Here is a 20,342-nt window from a genome sequence, read left to right as displayed (position 1 = left end):
GTGGGGAGTCAATATACAAATAACAAATACCTGACTGTAACTTCCAAACAGAAAAACTGGTGTGTAAAGGTGCAAACTAAGGCTACCCTTAGTTTGCACCAGTACACACCAGTTTTTCTGTTTGGAAGTGTCAGTCAATTTTTTGTTATTTGTATATTAGCATTCTGACTGAGCATTTCACCCATCAGCCTGGGGCGGTTTTAATTACATCAGGGACCTACCTACCCATAAATGCAGGCTTTAACCTAGGAGAGGAATCACATTAGATCGGTTCTCAGCAAACCGTAGATAGCCTTGTCATTGACTGCTGGGCATGCTTGAATTGGGCAAATCCTAAGTAACTTATTTTATTTTATTATTTAGAGCAGTAATTCTATTCATATTTGATATATTTCATATTTACATGCTATAGCACTTCAAAGTCCAACTTTGTTGTGGGGAGTCCCAAAATGGACGGGTTTTTTCGGAGAGTCCTTTGAGATGAACAGATGCATTGTACTAACAGAAAATGATTAGGAAATATATTATACATTAATACATCCAGACAGGACAAATCCAGCAGGAAATAGCTGCAAAAAAATCTGCTCTGAATCTAAAGCATTAAAATCTGCCACAAATTGTGCAGATTTTATTGGAAATTTTGTTGAGGAAATAAAGATTTGTCAGACGTTCCCCCTTTACAATGCATTGCAATTTATGATATCTCATCCATAATGCTGCTACTGTGATACAGTGGGGAAAAAGTATTTAGTCAGCCACCAATTGTGCAAGTTCTCCCACTTAAAATGATGAGAGAGGCCTGTAATTGACATCATAGGTAAACCACAACTATGAAAGTCAAAATGAGAAAACAAATCCAGAGAATCACCTTGTCTGATTTGGCAACATTTATTTTTCAAATTACGGTGGAAAATAAGTATTTAGTCATTAGCACAAGTTCCTCTCAATATTTTGTGATATATCCTTTGTTGGCAATGACAGAGGTCAAACGTTTTCTGTAAGTCTTCACAAGGTTGGTGGCTGACTAAAGACTTTTTCTCACTGTACACCTGAATACCCAGGTAATCCGCTCCCCAGTGGATCATTCCCTAATTTTCATTTTTGTTCTAGGTTTGTGCAATGTGACATTGGACAATGCTACAGTCACAGTGAATGTGACGTGGGTGAATGCCAATAACCTCAGCTGCATGGCTGACAATGATACTGAACTTCCAAGCAAACAATACTGGGAGTAAGTATGGGAGTAATAAATGTAATAAACTAGGAGGATGCATTCACATGGGGTGGTAATGGGGCATCAGAGAGTCATCAGGATACCAACCATTCCAAAATTCCGAAAACTTTACAACTGCAATAATGGTGCATATATTTACAGTATATGCTGCAGAAAAGCAAAAAGCACAAATACATGCTTTTGTCACAGTGTAATTGTATGGCACTCTACGGATTTACGTAAATCGGCAAGGGCTTATTTATCTGCTGTGCACATAAGCACCGATGACTTTGAAGTCAAATCAATTGCATTAAAAACAGCAAAAACATATTGAGGGTTTTTTTGGCTCTCCACTGCACCATTACTGGTCTGTGTAAATACACCTCCGTAATTCTCTTAGCAAAAGGTCCATTCAAGAGCTAGAACCAGAGGTATAAAGATCGTAGACAGAGTGCAATGTCAACCGGGAACGTGTGTGAAGTGCGCCGATGCCAGCAGTTATTTTTTAGCTAAATGTGCATCAGAAGAACCACATTCAGCTGATATGTATTGTGGCACAGAGACCCACTGGCTCCTTGCACTGCAATAAACGCTGCCAGTCAGAATCAGGAAGCTGATTGTTTGCAAGTCACTGACGAAGCATGGCAATGGCATCATGTGCTGTCCATCTCTTGCACTCTGAAGTCAACTGCCAGTTTCTGCGCCGAAGAAGAAGAAGAAGAAGAAGAAGATGGCGTTGCATGTCGTGGAAGTGGAGGAAAGTGAGGATTGATTTTTTTTGTTGAATAAGAGCTGCAGAACAGGGACATTATTACTGGAAAGGGCCTATTATACCAGGATTGGGGGGATATATATTGCTGTTAGAGGCCCAGAATGTAAAACATTATACTAGGATGGGGAACATATTACTAGATGGGGAATTGGGGAGCATATTACTAGAAGGAGCTCAAGATGGGGAACAACACACCAAGATGGGGGAAATATATTACTGGAAGGGGCTCATGATGGCTGACATTATACCAAGATGGGTAACATATATTATTAGAAGGGATCATGATGGGGTACATTATACCAGGATGGGGAAAAAATATTAATGGTAGGGGACATTATACTAGGAAGGGGTCAAGGATGGAGGATATTATACCTTGAAGGTGCCCAAGATGGGGGACTTTATTACAGTAAGGGGCTATGATGGGGGATTTTATTGCCGAAAGGGTGCTAGGGTCGGCAGAATGCACCAAATGTAAATTATAATAAAGTGCGTTCGCAACCCAGGGTCCACCGGGCGGTGATGGCGAAAGCGCAGCTAGAGGACAATGGCGGAACGTAGCCGCAAGTAACACCGTGAACACACCGAGTTAACCGTCACTCGGTGTGAACAGAGTGCAAAGTGCCTGACTCTGTTACTCCACAGAGCTGTGCAGAAACTGAGAGAACTCTAAGCTATGCCCTGTTAAACATCACAGAAGCATAGAGGGATTTACGCTAGTGGCATCCCTATAACTCACCCCCCACTATTAGCAGCACACAGGGTGGTAGCTGTCCCATCTACACACACACACAGCAAATAAGCATGATACTAGCACACCAGCATGCGCCTTTGAGAGCCTTTTATACCTTTAGCTCAAGTCCAGACAGACAGGACCTTGCCTGTGGACCAATCAGAAGCTGCCACCTCACCAGGGCAGCTGACATCCGAGCACCAATGAGAAGGCGCCACATCATGGACATGCTCAGTAGGGGGAAATCCAGACTTAGTCTCCAGAACACAATACTGTACCTGTATACCAGTAGTCACCATAGGCTTGGCTGGAGAGCCAGCAGCAACTACACGTGCAGCATGAGCTTGGGCAAGGCGCTGGGTCCGGCGTCTGTGCTGAGCAGTCATCCCAGCAGCCAAGCCTGAATGGGAGAACGCTGCACCAGACAAGGCCTAGGATCCATCCTGTGCAGAGGGAGAATCACAGCGCCTAACATCCCCCTCCCTGGCGACCTTTGTCATGCTTAGAAGCTGCCATACACTGGGAAGCATGGATGTGTTTTTGCTGGTCGACTAAAGCTCTAGATGGTACATAGAACTTGCCCGGAGATACATGGGCCTTCAGACACAGACTCTCACAAAAGCTACCCCATTTTAATATGCTCCCCATTGCCCAATCAATCTGGGGGGGAATGGAGATGGCAGCCACTGTATCCCCAATAGTACCTCATCCATACTCTCTAGAATAACTAGGAAAAAAGATTATCTCCTGATGGTTTGGAGACACAGTGAGGGAAAGGGGTACTGTCCGATGAGAAATTGGGGTTGGTAAAATGGACCCATTAGCTACCCATAAAAACATGGGCTTAGATAACATTACCAATGGGATAGTGTGCCATTGGATGAAGGTAGCGGGCATGAAATTGCCCTCAGCCCCGGAGTCCACGCAAGCCTGCACTGTGAGAGTAGCCGACCCAAACATCAGCGAAACCCCAAAAGCCAACTTGGGTGACACTTCAACAGGAACTAGTGAACCTCTCCCCATGGCCACTTGACGCTGTGACTCTTTCTGATATTTGGGACATTTATTGGCAAAGAGACCGACTTCCCACAGACAAAACAAGTTGGCTGCGGATGTACAGAGCGGGAGATTGGCTCTGCTCGAGAGACGTCCATGGGTTCTACAGGGTCGTTAACTTGAGTTGGGGGGCACATGGGATTGGTGAAATTCGGAGCCAACAGAACTCTAGATTTAGTATGAGCTCGCTCCAAATCACGCTCACCATGCCGCAGAGCTATGCGAGTGGCCGCTGATATTAACTTTTCCAGGGAAGTGGCCACTGATATTAACGCTTCCAGGGAAGTGGCCAAAGCATTCCTGACATAATCTGCTAAGTCCCTCCAAAAAATAGGGATCGGGACTTAATCTGGCCACTCCAACTCGGTAGCCAAAGTACAAAATTTGATAACAAACTGGATAACCATAGTCGAACCCTGAGTTAATGCCAGGAGTTGAAGTGCGGTATCATGGGTTTCTTGTGGCCCCAAAAAACCTCTTTCAGGGCCCCCAAAAAATGAGTGGCGCTAAGGATCAGATGATCATCTTGCTCTCACAATGGTGTAGCCCATTCCAACGCCCTGCCTGACAAAAGGGAAATTATAAATCCCACCTTGGTACGCTCTGTTGGGAATCGTGAAGCCAGTAACTCCAGGTGGATTCAGCACTGATTCACAAACCCTCTACAAGCCTTGCTGTCCCTGGAAAATTTTTAATGCAGCGAAAAACATGGCACAGAGGAAACAGGAGTAACCTTAGAAGTGGCTTCAGCGGCTGCTTTTGCTACCAAAGCGGCAAGATCTAAGTTGAAGTCGCCCGTTCTAAAGTGGTCAACCTGCTCTCAAGGTGCTGGACGTACCGCTGAAGACGCTGATCATCTGCCATTGCTAGCCAGACTCTGGTGCTAGTACACTGTTAGGGTTGGCGGAAAGCACCAAATGTAAATTATAATAAGGAGCGTTCGCAACCCGGGGGTCCACCGTGCGGTGATGGCGAAACCACAGCTAGAGGTAGCTGACACACACACCAAATCAGCATGATACTAGTGCACCGGCATGCCCCTTTGAGAGCCTTTTATACCTTTAGCTCAAGTCCAGGCAGACAGGACCTTGCCTGTGGACCAATCAGAAGCTGCCACCTCACTAGAGCAGCTGACGTCCGAGCATCAATGAGAAGGCGCCACATCACGGACATGCTCAGTAGGATGAAATCTGGACTTAGGCTCCAGAGTATAATGCTGCACGTGTATACTAGTAGTCACCATAGGCTTAGCTGGAGAGCCATCAGCAACTACACATGCAGCATGAGCTTGTGCAAGGCTCTGGGTCCAGAGTCTGTGCTGAGCAGTTATCTCAGTGGCTGAGCCTGAATTGGAGACCACTGCACCAGACAAGGCTTGAGATCCATCCCATGCAGCGGGAGAATCCTGACGGCTAACAAAGGGGCATAGGAAGGGGGACTTTTTTACAGGAAGAGGCCAGGATCAGGGACATTTTTACAAAATGGGGGACATTTCTACATGAGAGGACAAACACGTATGTCTTCACAGGATTTGGCTGGCTACAAGGGCCCATACGTATGGCCAACATGCAGGCGGTGGTCCACATCCAAATTTTGCACTGGGGCTCATCAGACTCTAATTAAGCCACTGGTCAGGAGGACTCTGCATAAACTCAAATAATTTTTGTGTCTTTGGCCAAATCTTTAATAAATTGATAATCTGAGGTTTGTTTTATTTTCAGAAAAGTGGCTCTGCAACAGTCTACTAGCCTTGATGAGACAGGGCATGTGGTTTGGTATCTAGCTCTTTGTCTGCTGTTGGCATGGATTATAACACTTGCATCGTTATCTAAAGGCATACAGTCTTCTGGAAAGGTGCACTTATCTTACTAATTCTTCATCATTGTATAACTTTGGAAAACTTTGGACATGACTTAGTGACATTTCAGAATTTTTTATTCGTTTGCACTTGGCATCCAACTACTGGGCAGGGTTGCCAACTTAACTTTTAATTTTTTTTCTGGATGGTTTACCAAACCACGGAGAGACAATATTTTTACAGATACATTGGAAAACCATAATAAATCATTATGCTTATAAGTCATCCATGTCTACAGCCCAAAATTCTGACATGAGACATCCCCTGCATTCATTGTAAGCTGAAAAATGATGATAATCACAGTCACAATAATCTTTATAAGTTTCGTCAACTTCAAAAAAATCATGGACAGCTTCACTTTTTTTTTTTACAAACAGAGCAAAAAAGTGATTTCTTTTTCAGACTGTCTTGGAACTTTTTGATGGATGGCAACCCTGTTGCTGGAACCTCCACCATTTACCATACTATACCATACCATAGTTCTCTCTTCTTGAACTGTAAATAAGTGGAGATTTTGACCTGCAGCCTTGACCCGCAGCTTTGAAAACCTGTCAAAAGTTTTCTGAAAGTCCAATTACGCTTAGTTCTGAAATTATTAAGGTAATCAGTAATTAATTGCTTCTTTACTCCAAAAAAATTAGGTGGTGTACTTCACAGCCCTGTTTCCCTATGTCGTCTTAATTATCCTCCTTATCAGAGGGGTTACACTGGAGGGGGCAAAGGACGGAATTGAATATTATATTGGACAAAAGTCAGACATCAGCAAGCTTAGTAGTGGTGAAGTAAGTATTTTACAGTTAACTTCGCATTTTGTTAATTTTTTTTCAATGTATTTTTTGCTAATATTAGGCTGGGTAAAATGTATTTTAAAGGAAGCCACTATGGAATTAGCTGATCACCAGTGGTCAATGAGTGAATTGCAATGGCTTTTTCTTATAGCGACACATATCAGCCTGGTATTTTATTCACTTCAGTAGGTTTACTATTAATTTATTTTATTTGTTCATATTACTTACTTATATAGCACTATTAACTGTCCCCATTGGGGCTCACATTCTATATTCTCTATCAGTATGTCTGGAGTTAGGGAGGAAACCCAGCAAACACGGGGAGAACATGCAAACTCCTTGCAGATGTTGTCCTTGGTAGGATTTTGAACACAGGACCGCAGCGCTGCAAAGCTGCATTGCTAACCACTGAGCCACCGTGTTGCCCATACTATAAACTCTGGTCAGTTTTACAGAGTCTTGCATTAGCCATTGCCAAAGCTGAAGGGACAAGTCCTTAGTATGATGCCAAATTTATTTAGCGTTAATACGGTGCTTGTTCAGGGCTAACACACCCTCTGGGTTCTTGAGGCAATACGCTTCCTCAGACTCGTCAGTTTCTGAGTTTTCTCTCTCACAAGTGACCCTTCAGAGGGCATCCAGATTTCATGACCCATCTCACTATTTATCACTATCCTACCCAGCCGTAGTAGCTTGGACTCCATTGACCATCCCCTGACTTTACCCATTGGCATGCTTCTGGAAAAGGCCTAGACATTCGCTGTCACTCACTGCAAGTCCATCTTCAATGATGGAGTCAAATCACATACTGTAAAAGACTCAACTTACTGCCACCTACAGACACCGAAGCAAGAGAATGCTATCATGTCATAGCTAGATCCACTAGATGAAGGCGCCATGAGATAAAGATAAGAGAACTCTACTCTGGATATCACATGGGATGTGGGGAGCAGCTGTATCAATTGTATTGGTGGCCCAACAATGCTGACATGAGCCAACACCTAGGCTGCTTTCTACAGACTCGTATCAATCACACTACCCATCCTGTATTCAACATTTTCCTTTGTAGACTCCGAGGATCTGAATTCATCATCCCATGTCCCTGCATCTGAATGTGATAAACTGCTCTTAAAGAATCAATATTCTTGTATCTGCTGTTAACAGGGATTCAGACTCTGTCATAAATTGGATGGTTCAAACTTTAGCAGTGAGCAACTGCAACAAGCTATACTTTTATGTGTAGGAGACGCTTCTCTGTCTAAAGATCTAAATAGTTTTCATCTTCTTTTCAGGCATAATGAACTGATACATAGAGATACATCTCTATAACATTTAATAATACATCTCTATGTATCTGCAAATTATGGGTAAAAAAAGCTGAAAAGTAAGAGTTAGAGATTTTGTTTTCTTCATAAAGTTAGTAAAATATATCAACACACACAGAAAAAAATATAATAATTATATTTTTTCATCCACTTTTTTAAAATAAACATCACAAACCAGGAAGAAACTTTTTTTTTTTACTTTAACTCATGATAACTTGTAATATTAACTCAACGCTTACATTTGTGTATGGCAAAGGTCATGCAAAAAAAACCCACAAAGCTCACATAAAACAACACCTCATAAGGCAAAGTTTATGTAAAAATTAAAAAAAAAGTTATGGCTGTGGATGTGGGATGGTGAAAGCAAAAATATTATTTTGCCTGTAGGCAATTGTCGAGCCATCACAAAATATCTTAATGTATTGCTGCATGATTGCACTGTACTGATGTTAGCATCCATGTCAGGTTTTACTAGTTATTATACTTTACTTTCCCAGGTCTGGAGTGATGCTGCCACTCAAATATTTTATTCCCTTTCAACGGCATGGGGAGGACTGATCGCTCTTTCTTCCTACAATAAATTCCGCAATAACAGCTACTGGGATTCCATATTTGTCTGTGTAGTGAACTGTCTGACCAGCATCCTTGCGGGGTTCTCTATCTTCTCCATCTTAGGACACATGGCTTTTAAGTCTGGGAAAAAAGTCTCAGAAGTGGTTGCAGAAGGTAACAAATGTTTAGGGATTGAAATGAGCACTGAACTTCGAGCACTAGATGTCTTCATCTAGCCATACACATAGATTAATTTCAGATGAACCCAATTGATGTGTATTGAGGTCTCCAGACTATCCCATGATGGGTGAGAGGTGTCTTGTAGTAGCTTATTACCCTCTCCCCATAGAGCAGACGTCTATAGGTTCGTATTACAGCTCCAAACAGCTTGGTGTAACGTTGGACAATCAGGTGACTTACAAAATTGGAGAAATTCTTGCATTCTTATGGCAAACCACGAATATGTGATAAGATGATGGGACAGACAAGGTTCAAGTTGGAATGTGAAAAAAATAGTCTTTGGGTTGTTAAAGTTTAGACAAACTCCAAAGTGCTTTGCTTACCCCTAGAAAAAGACTTCCTAGGTTTCACGATCAACAAAAACTTAGTAAGATCTGCATTCCATCATGAGTAATAAAAGGACTTACCAGTTTGTTATTGGACCAAACCCATACAATGGTAAATCAACCATAGCACCGGACAACTCTATAACAAGAAACATCAGTAAAAATCATTGGGTCCCGATACAAAATATTTCTACCTCTGTAAATGCTTTATATAATCAATGCAATTTTAATCCAACTAACCAGGGAAACTTTCCTTGTAGGATTCGGCTTGGCATTTATTGCCTATCCAGATGCACTGACAAAGTTACCAATATCTCCGCTATGGTCTATTTTGTTCTTCTGCATGCTCTTTACATTAGGACTTGACTCACAGTTTGCTACGATAGGTAAGCTGAACTGGACAACTAACTTTTGATAGTAAGGGTGTGGATGGCTTGGCCACAACGTTTGGTTATTTCACTCATGATGAAATAAGCTCTATGCTTCGCAATTTGTAACCATGGGACAGTCAATGTCTACAATCTGGCTTCATGTTATCATCAATGGGAATGTTCTTCGCAATCTGTAGTTGGTCAGAGATTTTGGCACCAGCCATTTGGCACATTGGTGTCAGGCTCCTATCTTAGATAAGGAATTGTGCTACTATGCCTAAAAAGTTGCAGAAAAAAACATAACAATCCAGAGCTGCAAGTAAAATTAAAGATTGGTAGCTTTATTGAGCCATTGTCATATGCCAACGTTTCAGTCCACATTGGACTTTCATCACAGCTAAAACCAACTTTTCAAAGTTTGGGTATGGATCATTAAAAAGTAAAATAAATAATCACTACTTATCATGCAAATCAGTCAAGACTACAGATGAGCAGATTGATTCTCATGATTCTGAACCAGAGTCCAGGTCACTGCTACCTGACAGCTAAAACTAAGTAAGTGTGTAACTTATGAATCCCAATGTGATCCCAAAGGAGAAGACAACTGTGGATTCTCTCATCCAAGAGAATCGGGATGATTATGCAAATCACACTCTGATCAAAGCCTGATCAAAGCGTGATCATAGTGTGATCCAATTCTCACAGATGAGGAAGAGATATATCAAAAAATGTCTCCATCTTCTCCATTCTGTCAGTGCGAGGAAATGGGACTGCACTCAGATGTCACCTGTTTTCCACAGAGTCATTGATTTGCGAATATCGGATAAAACTTGGGCATGCAGCAATTTTTTTCCTCTGATATCTGCTGTGCCCCAGTGATTAACATTAGTCTGAGTGCAATCCGATGCTTTCTCAGTTCACACTTGGACCAAAGATTTGCTTGTCTGAACCTGCCCATAAAGGGCATTGTGTGCCATGCTGCCTACATCACAGATATCAGAAGATTAAATGTTTGTAAAGCCTCTTGGGGATGGAAACTTTATATAATAAGCAGCAGTTTAATTTGTGTTTTTTCTATTCTATTTTCCAAGAAACTATTACGACAGCCATACAGGATGCATTCCCCAGAGCAATGAAGAAAATGCGGATTCCCCTCACAGCGGCACTCTGTGCATTTCTTTTTCTCCTTGGTATCCCTTGTGTCACTCAGGTACATTTAATGATTATAACTTTAAATTTACCTGTTATCATTGTTACACTGGGAATGCAGGGGGACCCGCCAGTACGCCAGGCATGGGTCGGATCCTTTCTTGTTGTCACATAGTTGGTGATGGCCGTACCCGGTGCCTGGCGCTCCAGAACACTGTAATAGGGCACACAGCTGTGGCTGTGCGGGGGTTAAACGCTAATTTTACTGTTCCCTCAGTAAGTGTTGGTGATGGTGGTGCACCCCGTGATGTAGGTGCGGAAGGAGCCAGGGAATTGCCTAAAAGAATTGCAGCCAGAGATGGTACAATAAAACATGTGCTATTGACCCAAGTTCAAAATGCACAGACAGTCAATGGTAGCAGATATTGAGAATTGGATGCATATGAGGAGCAAGCGCATAACAGCAAGTCTCTCCAGTGTCTAAGGCTGACATCCAATGCTGGTGTAAGCAGGTTGTGGGATGCAAATGACTAACAGAAGGCAGAGCAAGGGTTAACAAATTTAACAGTTTTAATTTAACAGGGGGTTAACTCCTCGCAGGGAGATAAATGAAGGTTAAACAGTTCAATGGCAAGCAATAGGCAAAGTTAATGAGCAATAAATAAGATAACAGCAGTTCTTTAAATCACTCATCACATCAGAGGCTTCCCAGTCCACAACTGAAGCTTTTAAGGCAGTGGCGCCAACAACGGCTGGCGCGGCCCTGTTCCAGTGGGGTCCTGCAAACAACGGTCCATCTTCTGGTGGCAGTGGTCGGTCTCTAGCACATTCCGCTGAGCTTCTAGTCCTTAAGATAGCAAACAGGGTCACAGCACTGACAGAGTCCAACGTGGCAAGTGTCAACTGGCAAGGTAGGCCGCAAATGTCTGTCCAGTACTCGGCTTTCTCTATGCACCACGTTCGCTGTACTCACAGTCACGGAGCACACGTGTCTCTTCTCTGAGCAGCTGCCGTCACCTGAATGGCTGCTCTGCACGGCTCTGCTCAGTTTGCGCTGCTCTGCGCGTCAACCGATACCAGTATATATCTCATGCAGTTAGTCTCTCACACAGCTGTCCCAGATCTGTTCTCTGCGGCCGGGCGCTTTTCCCAACCAACTCTCGCTCGGAGTACTCGCACGTCTGTCAGTCTTGGGGAACATACCTCAGGATCCTGCACCCGGCCCCCCGCTCCTCCATGCAAGTACTGCACTCTGCACAGTCGGGCACTTTACATAAATGACCTCTTCCAGGCTCTGGGGAGGACGCTGTGTTGTTGTCCCTTTTTCCATGCATTTTTGTCTTGGGAATAATGCAACATTTTACATAACAGCAAAGTGAATAAAATTTCTGAATTTCTGAAAACTGCTTATTGTTTCCTTGCAGATTTGACCAACTGAAACATTTTTCTTTTTTGACTTTTTTTCAAATTCGCAGCATGTGAATTCTTTAAGGCTGGGTTCACATTGCGTTGCGGGCAATGCGCTGATGGCATCCGTTACATAGCGGCACTAACGCTATTTAACAGAAGCGTTAACACGCCCATTGCCCACAATTATAGTAACACATCCTAACGCATACCAAAATCGGGATGCATTAGCGAAGATGCATTACTTCATGACGCACCCTCGAACACGATCTGCAGCGTCCGAGGGTGCGTCGAGTCTGCTACATAGAGACGATGAACAGATTGCCTCTATGTAGTAGAATTACTGACTTGCTATGAGCGATGACCACTGGGTGGCACTCATAGCAATTCGGCAATGACAACCATAGAGGTCTCAAGGAGACCTCGGGTTGTCATGCCGATGCACCAGTGACCCTCGATCATGTGACGCGGGTCACCGGTGAGCGCATTTCCGGCCCGATGTCAGCATTTGACAGTGGCATTTAACTAGTTAATAGCAACGGGTGGATTGTGATTCCACCTGCGACTATTGCATACATATGTCAGCTGTCCAAAACAGCTGACATGTCCCAGAAAAGATGTGGGCTTACCACCGGAGCCCACATCTAAGGGAGGGATACTGACATCGACGTACTATTACGCCCGATGTCGGTAAAGGGTTAAAGCATAACAAAGCTCCTGCATTCCTACTGTATGCTTTGCAAGCGATCAGCCTGCAAAAAGTAAAAGTCTCATAGAGACCAAGTAAATGGTTAAAAAAGTGACAAAAATTGGAAAAATATTAAAAATTCACAAAATAAAAACAAGACAAAACCAACACTTTATAATTATACTGCCAAATAAAAAGTGGAATAAAATGCAATCAAAAAGACAAATATAAATAAACATGCATCTTGTACTGCAAAAAACAAGATGCCGTATAGCTCCATTGGCAGGAAAAAAGGAAAAATAAAAAACATTTAGCTCTCAGAATAAAGTAATGCAAAAATAATTATTTTTCCTATAAAATAGTTTTTATTGTGTAAAAGTGACAAAACAAAAAAAACAGTATAAATGGGGAATCGCTGTAATTGTTCTGACCCAAAGAATAAAGCTGACTTATCAATTTTACCACACAATGAGCGACATAATAAAAAAAATCCTGAATTGATGTTTTTTGTTCATTCTGCCTATCAAAAACCGGAATAGAAAGCCATCAAAAAATATCATGTGCCCGAAAATGGTACCAATAAAAATGTCAACAAGCTGTCACGTAACTCTGTCATCTGAAATATAGAAAAATTATAGCTATCAAAATGTGGCAATGCGTTTTGCAATAAAAAGTGTTTTTTATTGTGTGACAGCACCCAAACATAAAATCCCGATAGCAATCAGATATCGCTGTAATAGCACCGACCCAATGAATAAAGTTGTCTAATAACTTATATCACATGAGGAACAACATAAAAATAAATAAAACCACTTTTTCACCTTCTGTTGATTTATTCACTCTGCCTCCCAAAGACCGTAGTAAGGCTCGACTATCCCGCGCTCTGCGCTAAGCGCTTGCACCAGGGTCTCCATGTAAATCTCTGAAATACATGATTCAGATGGAACCACCAATGGAAGGTTCCCTATAATGAGGCAGATGGAAGCACTGTGAACGCTGTCTTGCCTATGATCCAGCAGGACAGTCTATTTTGGTGTGCATAAAAACATGGTCTGCCACAGTTTTGTGCACTTCTGAAAAAACAACATCGCTGAACAGAGGCCAGACAGAGTCCAGAGTAACTCTGCTGCCTCATTATTGTGAATGAATCCTTTGTCGGTTTCATCTAAATAAAGTCTCTTGGAGATTTAGATGGAAATCCCAAAGTAAGTGCTCAGCGTAGAGCACAGGATAATACAGTGTTCTCAAAAAAAGCTTCTACTCAAGCCACAAAAAAGTCCCCACTCAGGTCCATCATATGTCAATGTAAATATAGGGGGCTTCCACATTACTGGTAGCACAAAGGTCCTGAAAAATAAAAATGGCTCCTGGCCCTCCCAAGAGAAACTCAGCAAATTCTGCACTCCCAAATCCAAATGTCCCCTTCCTTCTGAGTCCCACAGTGTGCCTAAACCACATTTTGCATCCACATCTTTGGCATCACTGTAGCGATGAGAGTCCATCTAATTTACAGGTACATGTGTCCAGAAGCATGAGCTAGGCGTAACGTAATGATCCCTACAACGTATTGGTCACTATAACGGCAGTTTGCAATTTTCTCTCAGCAACATCCACTGGAGTCAAAGTTGTCCGTAGACTTGTAAATAGATTTCCAAAGGGATATAATTTCCAAATGGGGTCAATTGAGGGAGATTCTACTGTTCTAGCACTTAGGGGCTCTGAATATAGAGTCCGCAAACTATTCACGGAGAATCTGGTCTCCAGAAGGCAAATAGCGCTCTGTCCCTCCAGTATCTTACCGTATGGCTAAGCATTACTGTACAACCATATATAGGGTATTTCTACATTTATAAGAAATTTTAGGACAAATTTTTGAGCCATTTTTACCCATTTCCCAGTGTGAAAATGTAATATCTGGGGATAAAACAACATTTTGCTGGTAAAAATTAAATTATTTTTTCCTCGCTGCCCAATGGTATAAAATTCTGTGATCTATAACTGCACCCCTAGGTGATTTCATTGAGAGGTGCAGTTTGTAAAATGGGGTCACTAATGGGGGGTTCTGCTGTTCTGGTACCTCAGGGGCTCTGCCAATGTGACGTGGCACCTCTAACCAGTCCAGCAAAATCTGAACTTCAGTATGGTGCTTCTTCCCTTCTAAGTTTTGCACTGTGCCTCAAAAGTAGTTTTTGACCACATATGAGGTAACAGTGTAACCAGGAGAAATTTCACAACAAGTTTTGGATTCCTTTTTCTCCTGTTACCCTTGTCAAAATAAAAAAAAAATTGAGGCTAAACTAATATTTTTGTGGGATTTTTTTTACAGCACCATAATAAAAACTTCTTTGAAGAACCTGGTGGTTCCAGATGCTCACCACACAAGTAGATAAGGTCCCTGAGTGGTGTAGTTTCATAAGTGGCGTCGCTTGTGGGGGTTTACACTGTTTAGGCACATCAGGAGTTCTCGAAATGCAACATGACATATGCAGACAATTCCATCAAAATCTGCACTCCAAAATGTCACTCCTTCCTTTTTGAGCCCTGCCATGTGCTGAAACGTTTGTTTTTGACCACATACAGGGTATCTGCGCACTCAGGAAAAATTGAACAACAAATTTTGTGGTCCATTTTTTTCTGCTTCATTATGAAAATAAAAAATTTTGGACTAAAAGAAATAGTTTGTGTGAAAAATTTTATTTTTTATATTTTCACTGCTCTAAGTTATAAACTTCTGTGAAGCACCTGTGGGTTGAAGGTGCTCACCATACATCAAGATAAGTTCCCTGGGGGGTCTAGTTTCCAAAATGATGTCCGTTTTGGGGGGTTTCCATTGTTTAGGCACCTCATGTGCTCTCCAAATGCAACATGGTACACACTAAAATTTTGCATTCAAAAAGTCAAATGGCGCTCCTTCTCTTCCGAGCCCTGCCGCACCCAAACAGTAGTTTTCCCCTAAAAATGGGGTATCTCTGCTCAGGAGAAATTGCAGAACAAACTTTTCAGTGCAATTTCTCCTGTTCTCATCTGAAAATAACAAATTGGTGGTTAAAAAACATATTTGTGCAAAAAATTAGATTTTTTATTTTCACAGCACAGTGTTATAAACTTTTGTGAAGGTGCTCACCATACATCTAGACACGTTCCCTGAGGGGTCTAGTTTCCAAAATGATATCAATTATTGTGTGTTTACATTGTTTAGGTACATAAGGGGCTCGCCAAACACTACAGCGCATCCGCTAATTACTACAGCAAATTTTACATTCATAAAGTCAAATGGCGCTCCTTCCCTTTCTGAGCCCTGCCATGCTCCCAGACTGTGGTTTTTCCCCATATATAGGGTATTGGTATGCTCAGGAGAAATTGCATAGCAAGTTTTGGAGTCCACTTTTTCCTTTTATCATTGTTAAAAAAAAATTGTGTCTAAAGTAAAGTTTTTGTTAAAAAAGTTAAATGTTCAATTTTGCTTCCACATTCTAAAAATGGTAAAGCACCTAACGGTTAATAAACTTCTTGAATGTGGTTTTGAGCACCTTGAAGGTGCAGTTTTTAGAATGGTGTCAATTTTGGGTATTTTCTGTCACATAGGCCCCTCAAAGTCTCTTCAAATGTGATGTGGTCCTTAAAAAAATGGTTTTGTAAATTTTGTTGAAAAAATGAGAAATCGCTGGTCAACCTTTAACCCTTATAACTTCCTAACAAAAAAAAATATACAGTCATATGTTAAAGTTTGGACACCCCTATTAATGTTAACCTTTTTTCTTTATAACAATTTTGGTTTTTGCAACAGCTATTTCAGTTTCATATATCTAATAACTGATGGATTCAGTTATATTTCTGGACTCAAATGAGGTTTATTGTACTAACAGAAAATGTGCAATCTGCATTTTAACAAAATTTGACCCGTGCAAAAGTATGGGCACCTCAGCATAAAAGTGACATTAATATTTCGTAGATCCTCCTTTTGCAAAAATAACAGCCTCTAGTCGCTTCCTGTAGCTATTAATGAGTTCCTGGATCCTGGATGAAGGTATTTGTATCAATTCCTGTTTACAAAACAATTCCAGTTCAGTTAAGTTTGATGGTCGCCGAGCATGGACAGCCCACTTCAAATCATCCCACAGATGTTCAATGATATTCAGGTCTGGGGACTGGGATGGCCATTCCAGAACATTGTAATTGTTCCTCTGCATGAATGCCTGAGTAGATTTGGAGCGGTGTTTTGGATCAATGTCTTGCTGAAATATCCATCCCCTGCGTAACTTCAACTTCGTCACTGATTCTTGCACATTATTGTCAAGAATCTGCTGATACTGAGTTGAATCCGTGCGACCCTCAACTTTAACAAGATTCCCGGTGCCGGCATTGGCCACACAGCCCCAAAGCATGATGGAACCTCCATCAAATTTTACTGTGGGTAGCAAGTGTTTTTCTTGGAATGCTGTGTTTTTTAGCCTCCATGCATAGCGCCTTTTTGTATGACCAAACAACTCAATCTTTGTTTCATCAGTCCACAGGACCTTCTTCCAAAATGTAACTGGCTTGTCCAAATGTGCTTTTGCATACCTCAGGCGACTCTGTTTGTGGCGTGCTTGCAGAAACGGCTTCTTTCGCATCATTCTCCCATACAGCTTCTCCTTGTGCAAAGTGCGCTGTATTGTTGACCGATGCACAGTGACACCATCTGCAGCAAGATGATGCTGCAGGTCTTTGGAGGTGGTCTGTGGATTGTCCTTGACTGTTCTCACCATTCTTCTTCTCTGCCTTTCTGATATTTTTCTTGGCCTGCCACTTCTAGGCTTAACAAGAACTGTACCTGTGTTCTTCCATTTCCTTACTATGCTCCTCACAGTGGAAACTGACAGGTTAAATCTCTGAGACAACTTTTTGTATCCTTCCCCTGAAAAGCTATGTTGAATAATCTTTGTTTTCAGATCATTTGAGAGTTGTTTTGAGGAGCCCATGATGCCACTCTTCATAGGAGAATCAAATAGGAGAACTACTTGCAAGTGGCCACCTTAAATACCTTTTCTCATGATTTGATACACCTGGCTATGAAGTTCAAAGCTCAATGAGGTTACAAAACCAATTTAGTGCTTCAGGAAGTCAGTAAAAAGTAGTTAGGAGTGTTCAAATCAAGAAAATGATAAGGGTGCCCATACTTTTGCACCGGTCAAATTTTGTTTAAATGCAGATTGCACATTTTCTGTTAGTACAATAAACCTCATTTGAATCCAGAAATATAACTGAGTCCATCAGTTATTAGATATATGAAACTGAAATAGCTGTTGCAAAAACCAAAATTGTTATAAAGAAAAAAGGTTAACATTAATAGGGGTGCCCAAACTTTAACATATGACTGTATGTTCATATGGTCATGAAGGTGAAAACAGGTTTATGCTCTAAAGGGGTTAACAGCCGGGTTTGGAGCAGCGCACCACCAGCGGTTGTTAACTAGTTTTTTCCCGCTCTCCAGCATCAGCAGTAAATGATTCATTCATCCCGCCAATTGGCGCCCCTGTCACGTCATCATGGGTTGTCATGACAGCTGGGGATCTGCTGATGAACCCCCCATTTCTGTCATTACAATCCTCCTGTCCATAGGTGATCTTTATTTATGTTATATAGCAGGCTGAAGCCCTGCTATGTGTTGCACAGGTGATCAGATGATCGCACCTTCTAGTGTCTGTTAGAACTTTTCCCATGGCGCTCACGCTAACGTAATTGAAGAGAAATTAGTTCATTGGCTCTGAACTCCAATGACCTTTCTAATGGCACCGTGAATGTGAGAACTTTCTCACGCTCATGGTGACGTCAATGACGTGAAAGGAGTTCACCACTAGGCGCTGAGCAAGCACATTTAGCTCAGTGTCTGGTGGATGGCAGGCTGTATAGTCGCATCATGCAACAATGCAGCCTGCCATCTAGATGTAGAAGGCTACACGCGTCATGGGACAATTGGATTATTATCTTCTTGGTGGACAGGTGAGGAATATGGTTGTTTATTATTTTCTTTTACAGGGGACATTGGCTTCAATGGATTAGGCATAAGGTAAATGTTTTTGGTTAATTAAGAGTCAATAAAAGAGTCTGTCTTTTGTCCAATTAAAGGACTTTATTTTGGGTGTTTTTTTCACAATTTGACTGTGGGGTTAGTATTGGGGGCATCTTATAGACGCCTATCCAATACTTATGCCTGACAATACAAAGGTGACATCAACCCCAATATTATCACCCCACTTGCCACCGCATCAGGGCAAGTGGGAAAATCGATGCTAAGTGCCAGAATTGGCATATCTTATGAAATGCGCCATTTCTGGGGCGGGTGACAGGTGATGTTTTTTAGTCTGGGAGGGGGTCAATATCTATGGCCCCTTCCTTAGCTATTAATATCAGCCAGCAGCTGTCTGTCTAGCCTTTGCTGGTTATTAATTATAGGGGATCCTACATCATTTTGGGGGGCATACCCCATTTTAATAACCAGTAAAAGATAAGTATACAGCTGTGAGCTGATATTAATAGCCTGGGAAGCTTCATGGTTATTACTCCCTTCCCAGGCTATAAACAGCTGCCCCCAGCTGTCCGCTTTCCCTCTGCTGATTAATAAATCCCAAGACATTTTTTCAGAGATTTATTAATTTATTAAATACATGTACAGTAACCTACACAAGCACTGTGCTAATTATATATATATGACATCTTTATATCTATCTATCCTATATGTTTATATCTATTCTATCTACCATATTCTATTTTGTTGGGTCACGCTGTGATTTTATTGCAGGGCTGCTGAAATGTGGGGTTGCCATGTACATGGGTGTGTAAAAATCAAACAGCACTCACATACAAATGCAGTACAATTTTTTTTCTCGCACCCATTGACTTGCATTGGCGAGTCTCATCCGAGATATGAGACAATCACAGCATGCTGCAATTTTTTTCTCAAGCTCTATTTCAGCTGAGAAAAAAATTGCAGATGAGCAGGGACTCAAAGATTATCATTGGTCAGAGTGCAATCTCATTTTTTACTGTATTTTCCTGGCAGATGAGTATGAGCCCTAAAGCCTCACGTTCGTTTTTGTCACTTATGAGAAAAATGGACTGATTTTGATTAAACTATTATCAGAGTTTGATCAGAGTGTGGTCCAAGGGTCATTCGTTTTTAACATACGTGGAGAAATAGAAAAAAAATATTTCTCCACATTTTCCTTTCTGACAGTCCCTGAAATTTGATTTTTTTTTCAAATTTTTTTCAAGGATCCAGTGACTTGCATTGCCGATTTTGATCCGACCCTGTTATCAAATATGGACATTTTCTGTGAACCTCTCAGTCAGTTAAAAATCATGGACAAGTCAATGATCCCATAGAATATCACAGATACATGTTTTAAGATGTTATCTGTTACTAAAAAGTTGCATTTTTTATTGCAGATATTGTATTTGTCTTTATTATCGCACATTTGTGCAGTTTGGGTAGTTTTTATTTTATTTATCGCTTCTCTTCCACTTTCAGGCTGGAATTTTCTGGGTTATTCTAATTGATTCCTTTTGTGGAGGATGGGCCATTTTATTTGTTGCAGTATTCGAATTGGTGGCGCTAATATGGATTTATGGTAAGTACAAATCAGTGTAGAGATTATTAACTTCATGGAGCTTAGGGGAAATGGACAATCCCTAGAACACAACTAGAGTGAGCGTAACGTTACTAGAAACGGTTGCTAACTATCTGCCTGTTCTACCTGGCATTGGTACAGAATGATCACTGACTGCTCCTGCAAGCAACTCAGCTACTCAACGTGAACAGAGCAGCTCTTCCTCTTCCTGGCTGCTCTGTCAATGGGTGTGACTTCCAACATCATGCTGCTTGACA

The 20,342-nt window shown here is 41.6% G+C and overlaps 1 protein-coding gene across 2 annotated transcripts in view; it reads left to right on the top strand.

The window, feature by feature from the left end:
- The window catches only part of LOC141048085 (sodium- and chloride-dependent neutral and basic amino acid transporter B(0+)-like), a 47,861-nt gene that overhangs the window by 8,448 nt on the left and 19,071 nt on the right, over nucleotides 1-20,342 (top strand). For both annotated transcript variants that reach the window (XM_073543467.1, XM_073543468.1), the window contains exons 5-11: nucleotides 1,111-1,231; nucleotides 5,493-5,625; nucleotides 6,271-6,411; nucleotides 8,240-8,468; nucleotides 9,121-9,246; nucleotides 10,323-10,441; nucleotides 19,986-20,085. In XM_073543467.1, the coding sequence (XP_073399568.1) occupies nucleotides 1,111-1,231; nucleotides 5,493-5,625; nucleotides 6,271-6,411; nucleotides 8,240-8,468; nucleotides 9,121-9,246; nucleotides 10,323-10,441; nucleotides 19,986-20,085 (969 nt within the window). The remainder of the gene's footprint in view (nucleotides 1-1,110; nucleotides 1,232-5,492; nucleotides 5,626-6,270; nucleotides 6,412-8,239; nucleotides 8,469-9,120; nucleotides 9,247-10,322; nucleotides 10,442-19,985; nucleotides 20,086-20,342) is intronic.

This window comes from Dendrobates tinctorius, unplaced genomic scaffold (genome assembly GCF_039654945.1).
Source record: "Dendrobates tinctorius isolate UK_male_01 unplaced genomic scaffold, ASM3965494v1 ptg000133l, whole genome shotgun sequence".
Classification (NCBI taxonomy): domain Eukaryota; kingdom Metazoa; phylum Chordata; class Amphibia; order Anura; family Dendrobatidae; genus Dendrobates; species Dendrobates tinctorius.
The sequence above is the reverse complement of the archived record's forward strand: the minus strand, read 5'-3'. Positions and strand labels throughout refer to the sequence as shown.